At 36.2% G+C, this 12,912-nt stretch overlaps 1 protein-coding gene across 1 annotated transcript in view; it reads left to right on the top strand.

Annotated features, from left to right (window-relative positions):
• Positions 1-528: 528 nt before the first annotated feature.
• The window catches only part of LOC116775268 (uncharacterized), a 63,117-nt gene continuing 50,733 nt past the window's right edge, over positions 529-12,912 (top strand). Inside the window, exon 1 of the mRNA XM_032668137.2 lies at positions 529-678. Coding sequence (XP_032524028.1) covers positions 597-678 — 82 coding nt within the window. The 5' untranslated portion in view covers positions 529-596. The remainder of the gene's footprint in view (positions 679-12,912) is intronic.

Below are 12,912 nucleotides of genomic sequence, written 5' to 3'. Positions count from 1 at the left end.
ATTATAACTGGACCGATGTAACAAGAACAGTATCACCATACCGTGCGGCAGATTACACTTGAAGGGTATTTAATGTAAATAATTCAAAAACGCAATGAGTGGAGAACAATTTCTCAGTGTCATTATATCACTGGAGGCTGTGTCGCGAAATTTTAGGGAGCTTTAAAAAATTGTGTGGTAGTAGTTTATATTTAAAGATACCTTTATACAGTTGTACAGCTTGTTTACGTACCCAAGTCATTAAGAAAAGTTTCAGATTGTTGAAAGTTTGTTTGGAAAATAATATTCCGATTTGTTACCACTCGCTGGATTCTACATTTTTGAGAAAGGTTCCTTTCATCAATCACCGCTCCCTGCCTATAATATAATATTTACCGATTCATTAAAACCTTCTTTATTTTTCTATATATTTTAATATATATTGCATACCTATATTTTCTCATCTGTGTATACTTCAGAGCCACAGTGTTCACGACTGTGGTCACCCCTCAGCCCTCACCCCTCACCCGTCAGCCGTCACCCCTCACCCTCCGAGGGCTGTTCGTCGCTCAATCCGTGTTCCGCTCGCAGTCTCGAAGGACGTGCGTCATGTTCCAATGATCTGTGCCAGTGGTCGGTCGAAAATGTCCAATTATCATCAGCTATTGGCCGTTATATTCGCTGTCAACCTCGTCATTGGTGAGTTCATCGATTTTCATTAAAGTTAAGAACGATCCAACCTGAAGTTTCCGTCTCCGCTGTCACTCGGACGGCTTATTATACTTTTTTAAGAGATTCAGGTCAATGAGGTTAATTATTGTTATTGTGTTTTATATTTTTTAATTTATAAAAATTTATGTTGGTCTCACTTTATAATTAAATCTGATTATATATGTATAGGTAATAAAAGTCAAGACAAAATAAGATATAGAGTTTTTCAACGTAGCCTAAAATGTAAATATTATACTTAGCGTAAACTTCAAAGTCCGCCTAACTTCAGAATAAAACTCCACACAAAGGAGTTGTATTGCGGGTAGTTTGATATAAGTTTAATATGGTAACTTTGTTAGAAGCCGCCGAATTCCGCAGTTCAAAAATTAAAATCTCCTTCCCCTCCCCCGCCTTCAGTCGTTATTATGAAAATGTGATAATATAATGTTAGATTAATCAATTCATTTATTTTTTCAAATATTAGAATCTCATCTTTCTCCCCATTTTATATATTTTTTTGCCAGTCAATAATATAAAATAGTAAAATAATATATAAAAGACAATTTGTTACTTCAACTTGAAATAGTATTAGAAAGCTAACTAGCGAGGAATGCAATAATTTCCTACTTTAACGAATAATATCACGTGTATTATATTTTGTTTCAAATTTTACGTGGGTTATTACACAAGATATTGTTGATTTACTGAGCATGTCTCTTGAAAATATAATTTTATTATTTAAAAGTAAAGGGAAGGTCTTATAATACCTTATACTTGTCATCCTTGTGAGTGTATTTATGTACATGCAGCGACCTGCGTGTTTCATATTTCCTCGTTAGTTTATTGGCTGCGGAAGACAGAACGCATCCGACATCATAGTTTCCACTCCTTGTTATAATAATATAGTCTAATATGTTAAACGCATGGCATTAATATACCGATTCATTTGTAATAAGTTAGCTTCATTATGAGACGGATGTATAGCCTCGTGATGAGATTACCACATCTCTTTTCATATATAATTTAATTTCTACATTTATATATTGACATCTATAACAAAGTGAAATTAATAAAGTTCACAAAATATATATTGTTAACATAACTGTTTTATTATATTTTTTGAGGAAACTCGTTAAATTAATAAATATATTTGTACGTCATCCTTCATGTTGCTCTTATGTAGCTGCCATGAGATATATATAACATGACATTAAAACCTCATAACATTTAAGTACCGAACGGTGATTAGAATATACAAATTTCATTAATCCAACAGCAAACGGCAAGTTTAATCTCAAACACAGTTTAGCACAGTTAAATGTAATTAGTTCCTGAACTCCGGACAATTGGAAATGATTAAAATCTACCAAAACGTAAATGGAATCGACAGAAGTCGTTACGGAACTGAACTAAACGAGAACCATTACAACTTACGGCTCCCGAGATACGAGCGTCGCCTCTGAAACAGTCAACGGACTGCTGTCACACACACTATGTACTATATCGCTGGGTATTGAATATATTTTTTAGTTCCAATCGCAGTTTTGTATTAATATTGAACATGTATCCGAACGTTTGATTAATTTTTAATACTACACAATTTTTTCATAAAATTTTAAAGACATTGAAAGAGCAGTGACTGGAATGTTGGTGGATCGTATTGAGAGGTAGAGTTATAAGAAACATAATGATGATGAAAAGCAGTTTGTACAGACGACATACTGATGATAGTTGCCTGAAGTGGAAAATAAATGTTATATCAGAAGCGCGAGATGTGGCCACAGTTTAGATAAAGACGGCCAGAGATTTATTCATTAACATATAGCAGCACGAGATCTCGTAACGTGTAACAATTATTAATGCAGCTGTGTTCACACGTCACTTGACCTCACCTCGTAAAGTCGGTAATGAAGTAAAAGCCTCCTCCTCCCCTCCCCCTCCCCACCTCGCCTTACCTCACCACCTTCCACCGCTACCTCCACCTCCCCGACCTCCCGAAACATGAACTACTTACGGTATTTCAGAGACAATGTATGATTACAATCATATCCAGGATCAATAAAGCGAACAACTTAAACGAAACTTTTATTATATCTGGAGACTAAATCGAACTCTATATAAATTATAATAAATACGTCTCAGGAATGACAGAGGAGCTTAACTTTCTGTATCCGTGGAAATTATATTATTACAATAATGCGGCTAGTTTCATAATGAACACAAGGGTCACCGTCAGTCGACGGTGTGGTGCCACAGGAGAGACGATGAGAGGTGGAGCCTTAGTATTTTAGAATTTTGAATAAAATGCTGTTTTTATAATAAAACATATCATCTCTTCGCACTTGGCAGGATAGAACTTAAGGTTTGTTCTGTTCTGTTCTGGTCTGGGCTCCCGTCCATTCTTCAACTTAGTGTAGTCTTTCCCTGGACAAGTCAAGGATTGCTAACCACCTTCCTTGTCTTGGTCTAACAAGAAGTCTATTTTTAAATTCAATACGAGACTCAATGCAAACATATCATAATTGAGCACTTATTTATAATAGGTTTGTAAATCGGTAATAAATTTCTATTATTAGAAAAACGTGGGAATATTTTTAAAGTAAAATATATTTCTTCTAATTCTAGTTATACATTAAGGGAAGGTGATATCTTTAACGGCTTTATGCAACCGTCGCACCCTGAAATAACATCTTTAGTGAGACCAGGTCACACTGTTTGCGGTCCATGAGTAATATATTATATAAGGTGACCCGAATATTGAGAGATCGTCTTCAGCCGGCCCAGACATCCTTCGATCGGATTTAATATTTATTTTGTAATAGCTTTCGTCCTCAGCTTTGCATATTACTTACGGCTTAAAGAAATATTGCACAGCAATAGATCGGATTATCCTTTGTCTTGTGTTTTTTCATTGATGAAATGTCGCCGAAATATCAGTAGTTTAACTTTGATTTTAATAAATAGTGTAACCGCGGGTAAAGTCTCGTTCGAATGTCTTACAGAATGTTCCTTGTGGATGGAACTTTCTAGTTACCTTTAACGGCAACGAGAGCTAAGACTTTCGCGAGTATTCATATACGTTTAACGGTTTTGAATAATGTTCTCAAGGTCAATATATTAATGTTAGTGATAAGCGATGGTGAACTGAGACTCGGCTTAAACTTGAAGCCAGAAATCGTCAGATTATATTTATGCATAACCTTCTATTTCAGCACCTCCTTTCAGTAGTCTCAGTGATAGTTCGGTTAGCGTAATATATTCTTGATATCCGGGATACGGAATCTGTGGCTCAATTATATTGTCATTAATATTTTTGCTGAACGTTACTAAAATGTTAAAAATTTAATATTTAATTCTTTGATTTAGCGCAAAAAATATTTGTTGTTGTCTTTCGCCCTATTATTTATTGACTGTGATTAGTTGATACAATGCCGGGACATTGGCCAATTTTTTTTTTGTGTGTGCAGAATAAACTCTGATAGAAGTTTCTATACCTCAGTTTAGGCGATATTTAGCGCTGAAAATATAACAATGCAGCATTTTTTCATGAGTTATATGACATAAACTAAGCTGTCGGTAATGATCTGACCGCTGTCGCTTGGTTCACCTGGACTCACAAACTCCATCCGAGGGCGGAGTCTGTGCCTAAAAATATAATTTATTTATTATTTTATTACTTTTCTTTCTAAACTGATAAAAATTCCATTTTAATACAACAATAGGAGTTTTGTTCCGTCTTCCTCGCCTGGTCACTGTTGGTACTTTATTGTCATTGAAATGCCCTGAAGACCAAGCACGCTCGACATCTTCCATTAAAATACTGATATGGTTTTTATTCTTTATCCTAAACTTCAGCAATGCCTTTCTAATATTGCATCAAAACTCTGAGAACATCTCCAATATATACATATATATATTAATATATAAAGCTTGATTTAGGTTAAATATTTTTTCAAAAAAATTTAATGAAAGTCTAAAATTAATGAGCTCTAAGTCTTGCGCGAGTTTTCATTTAAATGAAATTAATATTTATCGGATTACTACGCGTTGTTTATTATTTTAAAAACTACATACTCCCGACGTCTCGGTTACTTTTCAGCAGCCGTGATCACGGGCAGACGAAATGACACACAAACACACACATTTCTAGTTTCTTCGAAAAATATTCGTTTCATTTAAAAGTCTAAAATCATCGATCGGGAAAGTTGGTATAATGTGAGTGTCGATTTTAAAAAATATATTCCATAGATGTACTCGAGCGCTGGACCGGAGAACGTTCATCATCACGTGGCATTTAATTTTCCGGATATGATCTCCTTTATTACACCCGGTTATAAATTACTACATTTCAAATATTCCGTCCCGCGTGAATAGCTCGCTCGTATTGCAATAAGTGTCAAATAAATCAGGAGTATTTACATCATTGTATTTTAAATGTACTCTAAACATTTCTATTACATTAGGCAGGGCATAGTTATACTTTAAGTCGATTCAAGACCGGAACTTTGGGATTAAATCTCCTCGTATAATAAATAATTATTTAATGAAGTATAATGTAGTAACAAATTCTTTATTTATAATCAACTATTGACCAGTCTGTTAAATAAATGCTTACCAAAAATGTTTCATACTTACCTTTATAAAAGTCTCCTCTTATTTCGAATATTTACCTTAAGGTCTCGGTCACAATAACTATTTGATATCTGTTTTCTAATCATTCCGAGCGACGTCCCTTCATCACATAACATCTTTAAATAAATCTTTGTAACATTAAAATAAAACTTTAAGTTTTCTTAATACGTTCACGTGTTCGAGTACCCTTAGTAATATTATTTTAAAGGTTAAATAGGAATAAGGGGTTATAAATTAACACATTCATCATGTTCCTTTGTCTAAAACACACAATGTCGAGGAGAAAATATAAATGAAACCTTTTCCAGTTTTTTCGCGGTCAAAGTACGGCAACTGTTGTATTTGTTTTTATATAAATTAATTATATTATAATAAGACAGTACTTGAATACTGTTGCCACCGACTAAAGATTTAAAAACCTTTGACATGGTCTTTAGTCAGCTGGTCCTGCATGTAGCTCGCCAGTGTATTTGTTGAAAACTAGGAAACCATGAGGACACCACCCTCAAACTCTTTGAGCGCCTCTTTATTTGATCATCGGTGACAGTCGTCAACTTACGACATTAACATAGTTCAAACATTTTCCTGAAGCATGTAAAAAAACACATTCAAAGCAGGTGAACATGGTTCTTCAAGATCCTGAAGCGCAGTGGTCTGAGTTGGGACGGTTTATCTGCATCGTTTGTTTTAATGCTATCCGTGCGGTCTTTGTTATGCACCATGTTGTTGTGCAGCAATCCCCGAGGGGGTATTAACATGTACGGTTCTAAAAAACGTTTAAAGGGAATAGATAGCAATTCACGTATTACTAAAGAAATTATAATGATAAGAAAGACTAACAAATAGCGTTATCACTGTTCGAGTGTTTACACAAAAATGACCTTTCTATTTTCATACCAATTAATCCATTTCTTTTTGTACGTGGAGAAATCCATTACGCATATCCACTTTCTGAGTGAGGGGGGATTGTGTGTGACTTACCTATCTGAGTGTTAGGGAACCCACCGAGATTTTAGGTTGGCCCTCCTCTGCAGTCCAGCAGATTTCAGGGAACTCTATCGTACTCAAATGCTATGCCACAGACTAACACACGGGGTATTGCTCGCTTGACCACCCCATGGAATATTGCCTCCCTTAGATGTGGTCTTAAAAACTTCTTAACTTAAAAACCACCAGTTACAGTTGTCAATGCTTTCAAACCGCCCGCTAGAAAAAATGGAAGACAACTCTGTCGCTCCTGTTCCACCTATCGTTAGTTACTCTTGTTTAAGTGATGCATCGAAAAACACACACACACAAAGTTCTCGACTGTGACACGACCGTCACCGAACGCCTACCTTTTCTCTTTCTTTCATAAGTCGCTCACATCCGATTTCAGTTCATTGTCCTTTGGTTTGTGCCTTGTCGAGTTTAAAAAACAAAACTGTAAGCTGACATACTGATCTACGACGTCGTTACTGTCCGTCTCTCTCCGAGTACGTGGAGTTGCCAGAGGCATGCTTCAGCTCTAATATGATTAGAACTGCCCGTTGTCTGCATTATAATGTCTACTCCTCGTATTTCGTACACATTTATATTTTTGAAAAATAATCCCAGGGCAGTGGCAGCAAAACTTTCGACTCAATAAATGTTAATACCTCATTAGGTCCTGGGTCTTATAACAGGCTGCTTGACTGAGTTCAGCCCCACCTCTCAGTCGGCACCATGTTTGTCAGATACTGAGAACTGATTCGAACAAAAGCTTATAAAGAGGATGCTTCTTACTTTCGCTTTGTTTCATTCTACATTACATGTATTTTATTTCTTATAAGGTACATAATATTTTATTGTGTATTCGTTTAAGTTCTCAAAACGCTAAATTTATTCCATTTTTATTAAAGAGCGAAGCTTAAAATAAATGGCTGTTTTATTTCATGTAATGAGTGAAACGGCCGGTCGTATATCACGACGTGGCGTTTAATTTCCCGGATGTATCCCCTCGAATATATCCGGTTATAAATTACATCATTGAATAAGGTCCATCCGACGTTGAGAACAAAATGAAACTGGAATTTATTGAGTTTATTCACATTTATTCATATTCTCCGTGCGTAACGATCCTAATATAAGATATATCATTTTAACTAAAAAAAGCCTTTTAATTGGATAATGTATGGGTTGATTGGTTCGAGTTTAATAAAACGTACACGGAAATAGAGAACAATGTTCAATAAAACGAATATGCTGCTATTTTAGGATTAAATTGTTGAATGTTATGAAACACACTGACAGCGTCCGAATTTCAGGCAGCGTTGGAAAATCTGGCAGTTTCGAAAGCCTAAATATAGAATGATGAGAGCAAACTAACTGCTGGGACAGGAAACAATTTTAGCTGAAAACGAACAATGAATTCTAAAAGGAATGCCGGTTTGAATTCACAGATGAACGTGCTTCCAATACCAAGAGGATTATTATATTACTAAAAATAAAGCATTTTTCAACGAAAAAAACATATCAATGATGTAAATACAGATAAAGTTCTATTTGAAATTTGCATCGTTTCAAAACAGAGCATTTAATAACGTTTCATAATGTGCTTCAAACCACCAGATGAAAGAAACTGCTTCATAAATATAACAGTTAGAAAACCAATTGTTTGTATTACTACAGGACTCGGTCCGCGCTCAAACTGTTGGCATTAATAAGGCTCGTTGAAAACATTTTAAAGTATCGCAAGCAAATAAACTGGAAGCACAGAGTGAACGAAATACGATGGAAATGAACCCGAATCGAAGAGTTCAATTAAGAGAGGTTATATGAAACACGTTAAAACGTAATGTAGCGTTCCGTGAATGTTCAGTGAGTTACCGGGAGCAGCATCGCTGACGCGGCGAGGGAGGTTTTATAAAAGTACTTTTTATTCGTACCTCGATTGGATTTTGAACTAACGATTGCATTATTAAATACCTTGTAATTGCTCCACGCCTGAGGGAAGTTTTTACAGCAGACATGGTTCTGTTACCTGGAAAGTATTGTGAACTGAACTCGAGACTATGAACTAGCTATGGTTGGTGTTTACTGCAATATTTTATATAAGAAAAGAGATGCAGATTTTATTGAAAACTTACCAATTAAATCCGTATACATTTAACTTTTGAGTTTTATCCCGGATGTAAGGGATCCAGGGATGGTATCCACATGCATCACGAGCCGGTTGTCCGGTTCACTGATTTATTTGTCCACATTTGGAGAGTCGCCAAGGAGTCGCACCGCTCCTCATGACCCGGGGCATGTCGGACGGAGGCTGAACCGGGTCACTGCGCTCACACCCGGACAAAACTATTACTACTATACTGCAATAGCCTCCACGACTGATATTTAAAATATGTGCAGGCTGTTTTCTGATTTTAAATAAAAAAAATTTCAAATTAATCAGTTAATAATTTCCCGATAAACACATGTAATTGTGTGACTTTATACGTTACGTTTCTAATTGTATATTGTAAAATTAAAATAGCTCAACTGTTCCTATATTCTTCGTTTGTTCATGTTTCTATGTTTGCGGATCGACCTTGACAGTTTATTGTTAGTTGTGTATTACGTATTTTTAATGTTACAGAATGAGTCCAACACAAGAAAATAACATCTCTCCGCCAACATGGACCGCATTCTTCTTCAACTGACGTTTAATTCATAATTCTAATATATTTATTTTTTATTATTATTCAAATATTTGTTTATGTAAGTGCTAAAAACTTTTTTTTAGTTCGAAATTGTGTTGTTGCATTCCTTTTATAAAAGTAGGTAAATAATAATCCACACACAGACATATCAGGATATGATATACATATACGTCAACATGGGATATCTTCCCAGGGGAAAATCCCATGTTGACGTCGTTACATCACTACCAAAAGACAAAGATGCCTTAGAGCTAGGATCAAGATTTCAATTCCATAAACAGTTTATGATAGGGGGATAAAGTAACAGAGTAGGGTTAGGATCGAGTAGGAAGGACAAAGATACGGATATACATATTCTAAACCTTTATTCGGAAAGACGAGAATTCTAAATATAAGATGCAATGCAATGAGCATAGTAATGCAGAATTAGTGGCTACACATAGGAGATTTTTGGATCCATTAGCACAACAATGGCGCACTTTAATCCATGATTGGCCGCCAGCTTTGTTAAAAGGTCCTTTCCGGGCATGGATGCTTTGGCGTGTGGCTCGTAGGGAGCCAACTCCCGTGTGCCATGAGTCATAGTCAAATCTATGGTCGATAGTTCTAGGTCGCGGCAAGCGGTCCTCTCCTTTGGCGAAAACGTCATTGCGGAAAAGAAGGCAGCGGAACGGCGAAGGGAAAACGACCCAAAATCGAGCCGAGCCCAAAACAACGCCGCAGGAGAGTCGGGCGTAGGCGGCTCGCTCACGACCGCCGCCTTTCTCCTTAAGGAGGACCCGGGGCGGCAGACACAGGGAGTCTGCCATCCCGCTTTGAAGAGGTCCTCGAGTCGGATGGCGTGCCGTACCAAGCTGGCACGCCTCTGGAAGCCTCTACAAATCCATCCTGTGTACAAATCATCCATTCGCGATCGGATAGCCATAGGAGACAAAGGGGTGGGCGAAAGCGTTACCGCAGCCCCCCCCCCCCCACCTTTGTGGCGAGGAGGAATCACACTGTTTTTTTAGTGGGTAGACTGGACGCTACCTAGGAGTCCCACATAACCACAGCTGCCCTCCCCGGGCTGAGTGGTTTGTGAAAAGCATTTATCCAGCGTCACCAAAAAAAAGAAGGTGAAAGATACGAATATATTAAAGATTTTTTCTAAATCTGGAGGGAGGCATTTGGAACTGCTAACCACTTGCTGGTGGGATGTAGCGTTCTCGTGGATAGCGGTCAATACTCGCGTCGTCACGATAGAAGTTTAGAAATCATACGTGAAGCGATTAGTCTTTCGTTAGCAAGAGCGCAAAAAGAAATAACCACAAACCAGCTATCAATAGGTTTTGTGAGAGAAGGCACTAGGGCAACAAAATCAAACGTCAAGCCTTACCTTATCCTAAAAGCGGCTCCGCGTTGGACTATAATGATGGATGCGTATGAAAAGCAATATAAAATCCCAGAGGATATTTGTGCGACGGCGTTCAGACCAGAGATATTTTTATATTAGCGAATTATAAGGCCCGTCGTGATAATAGAGCTAACGGTTCCTTGGGAAACTAAGATCCCAAAAGACCATGCTATCAAGGTCAACAAGTATTATGAACTCACTAAGAATAGGCTCGTTGTAAATCTGTACGCGGTAGAAGTAGGAGTGAGAAGTATGACAGCCAAATCTCTCTACAACTTACTAAAAGACGTGGGCCTGTCTAAAACTAACATCAGTTCAGTCTTGGAACATGCGTCGGAGGCAGTCCTAGTAGATTCGTTTCAAATTGGGTTAGGTAGAGAGAGGAGCTTAGACGATGGAGGTGAGCGTTTAACGCGCTTGAGATAGGGCTCCTTAAACCTACGCGTGGGTCACAGGTTCCAGGAGCTGTTGACGCTCCTCTCCCTGCAACGCGATGGACCCGGCCCCCGCACGGTGAATCCATTGAATGCTAATAGGTTTCGTCTCTGTCTAAATAAGATCTACAGATTCCTGGACAAATAATAAAATATTTTAGTAAAAATCATACTAATCATTAAAAAATCAGCCGAGGCCTCTCTCAATTCCATTTGAAATAACATTTACTGAATATGAAATTCGTCAAATTAAAACGAATTCATACTATAAATTCACTTTATATATTTTATTTAAAAAAAAACGATTGTGATTAAAATCAAATATAGAGACAAAAACCATTTTCATGTAGTAGTCATCTCTAATGAAATTACCGAGAATTAATTTTTTTTAGAATCAAAACGTATCTCAGACAAACTAGTAGATGGCACATTCATCCTCATCATCATCATCAGCCTATCGGAGCCCACTGCTGAGCATAGGCAAGGTTAGAGCATTAATCACCACTCTTGCTCAGGACGGGTTGACGATTAAGTAATACTATTTTAAATACCGATTGTAACTGGACCTATATCTTTAAATATGTATAACACTTAATAAATAGTGTTGTGAAGACTTTTAGTACGTTATATTTATTTATATTCGTGTAGTAATTACGACCATGACTATGGTTTTTAACGTTTTTTTGTTAAATCACAAATTAAATTCTATGAGACTCGAACACAAAAACTTCGAGAGACGTAATATGAAAACGACAAAGCAAAACAGCCATAGATTTATGAATTAGATTCTCAGAACGTACAGACAAAGAGACACACAGAAGACTCGGCTTCAATTTAGATATTGTGGTAGTTTAGATTCAAACAAAATGATTTTGTTAAATAAAAACATTTAATTCATTTTAAGTCATTATTAAGTGAACATATAAACTATTAATTGAAAAACAAGTAATCTTATAAGTTTAAGTTTTCTATTTAATAAAATTATGATTATAATGAAAAGCTCTACACTTCAAAATGTTATAAAGTGGTCGTTAAATTATTATAGTGTTAAGAGATTCATTATATGTGTATGAGGCGGTGTATGAGGCGGCGTATGAGGCGGTGTAAGAGGCGCTCTGAAGCTAATGGTGTGATCCCATCACTGTAGTTTCCATTTATAATTGTCTCGTCTATGTAGCGGCAGACAGACGACCACGCTGAACATTATAATATAAATGTTGAGCTTCAGTTCAGGAAATGTGTATGTGTTAATTATATAATGTATAAGGAAGAAATGACGAACAAGAAAATTAAGAAACAAAATATATATTTAATATTTTAAACTAAATAAAACTGTTACAAGCCTTTACAATCAAATAAGGAATTTGCAAAACAATTCAATTTATCCTCTTAGTCTTCGAGTCCTAAAATTCTTATAATATTTTAAATCGCTTTCTTTATAATATTGTGTGTACGGCTTATAGTCAATTTGTCGCTGTGAGTGTGTAAACTATATATACTTATAAAGAGATTGTTTCAAAAATAGTTTCCATTAATTATCTCATTAAAAGGTTTCCATCCGATCTTTTTGCAAACGAAATCACTAATTAATGACGCTTTCAATCCGGTTAAAGATATGCGCTGATTTAAATTTGATACTTTGTAGATTCAAGAGCTTGTAGTCTTTAAATATAATGGACTGTTTGAAAGGAATTGTATGGACGGTATTTATATTATATTATAATGTTTTTACATATCAGAAATATGTTTCCCGAGTATTATAGACGATTAGCGTAAACTGTTCCTTAACAAACAATACCTACTTTACTAGTAATATATTTGTAGCAAACAATATATTTTAAAATCATATCAATATATACAAGTATCAATCCAAACGGATACACTCACCCATACATATTATATGAAACGAGATAGTCATGAACGGTTGAAGTTTAAAATGAAGTGGTCGAAAATCTTAAACAAACAAATCGTTTACATTTCAATAAAAAAACTTCCGTATATACGAGATTCATTTAACTTTTGAGTTTTATCCCGGATGCTACGGAACCGGGGATGGTATCCACATGCATCACGAGCCGGCTGTCCGGTTCACTGATTTATT

The sequence above is a fragment of the Danaus plexippus genome, chromosome 25, assembly GCF_018135715.1.
Source record: "Danaus plexippus chromosome 25, MEX_DaPlex, whole genome shotgun sequence".
Lineage (NCBI taxonomy): Eukaryota > Metazoa > Arthropoda > Insecta > Lepidoptera > Nymphalidae > Danaus > Danaus plexippus.
The sequence above is the reverse complement of the archived record's forward strand: the minus strand, read 5'-3'. Positions and strand labels throughout refer to the sequence as shown.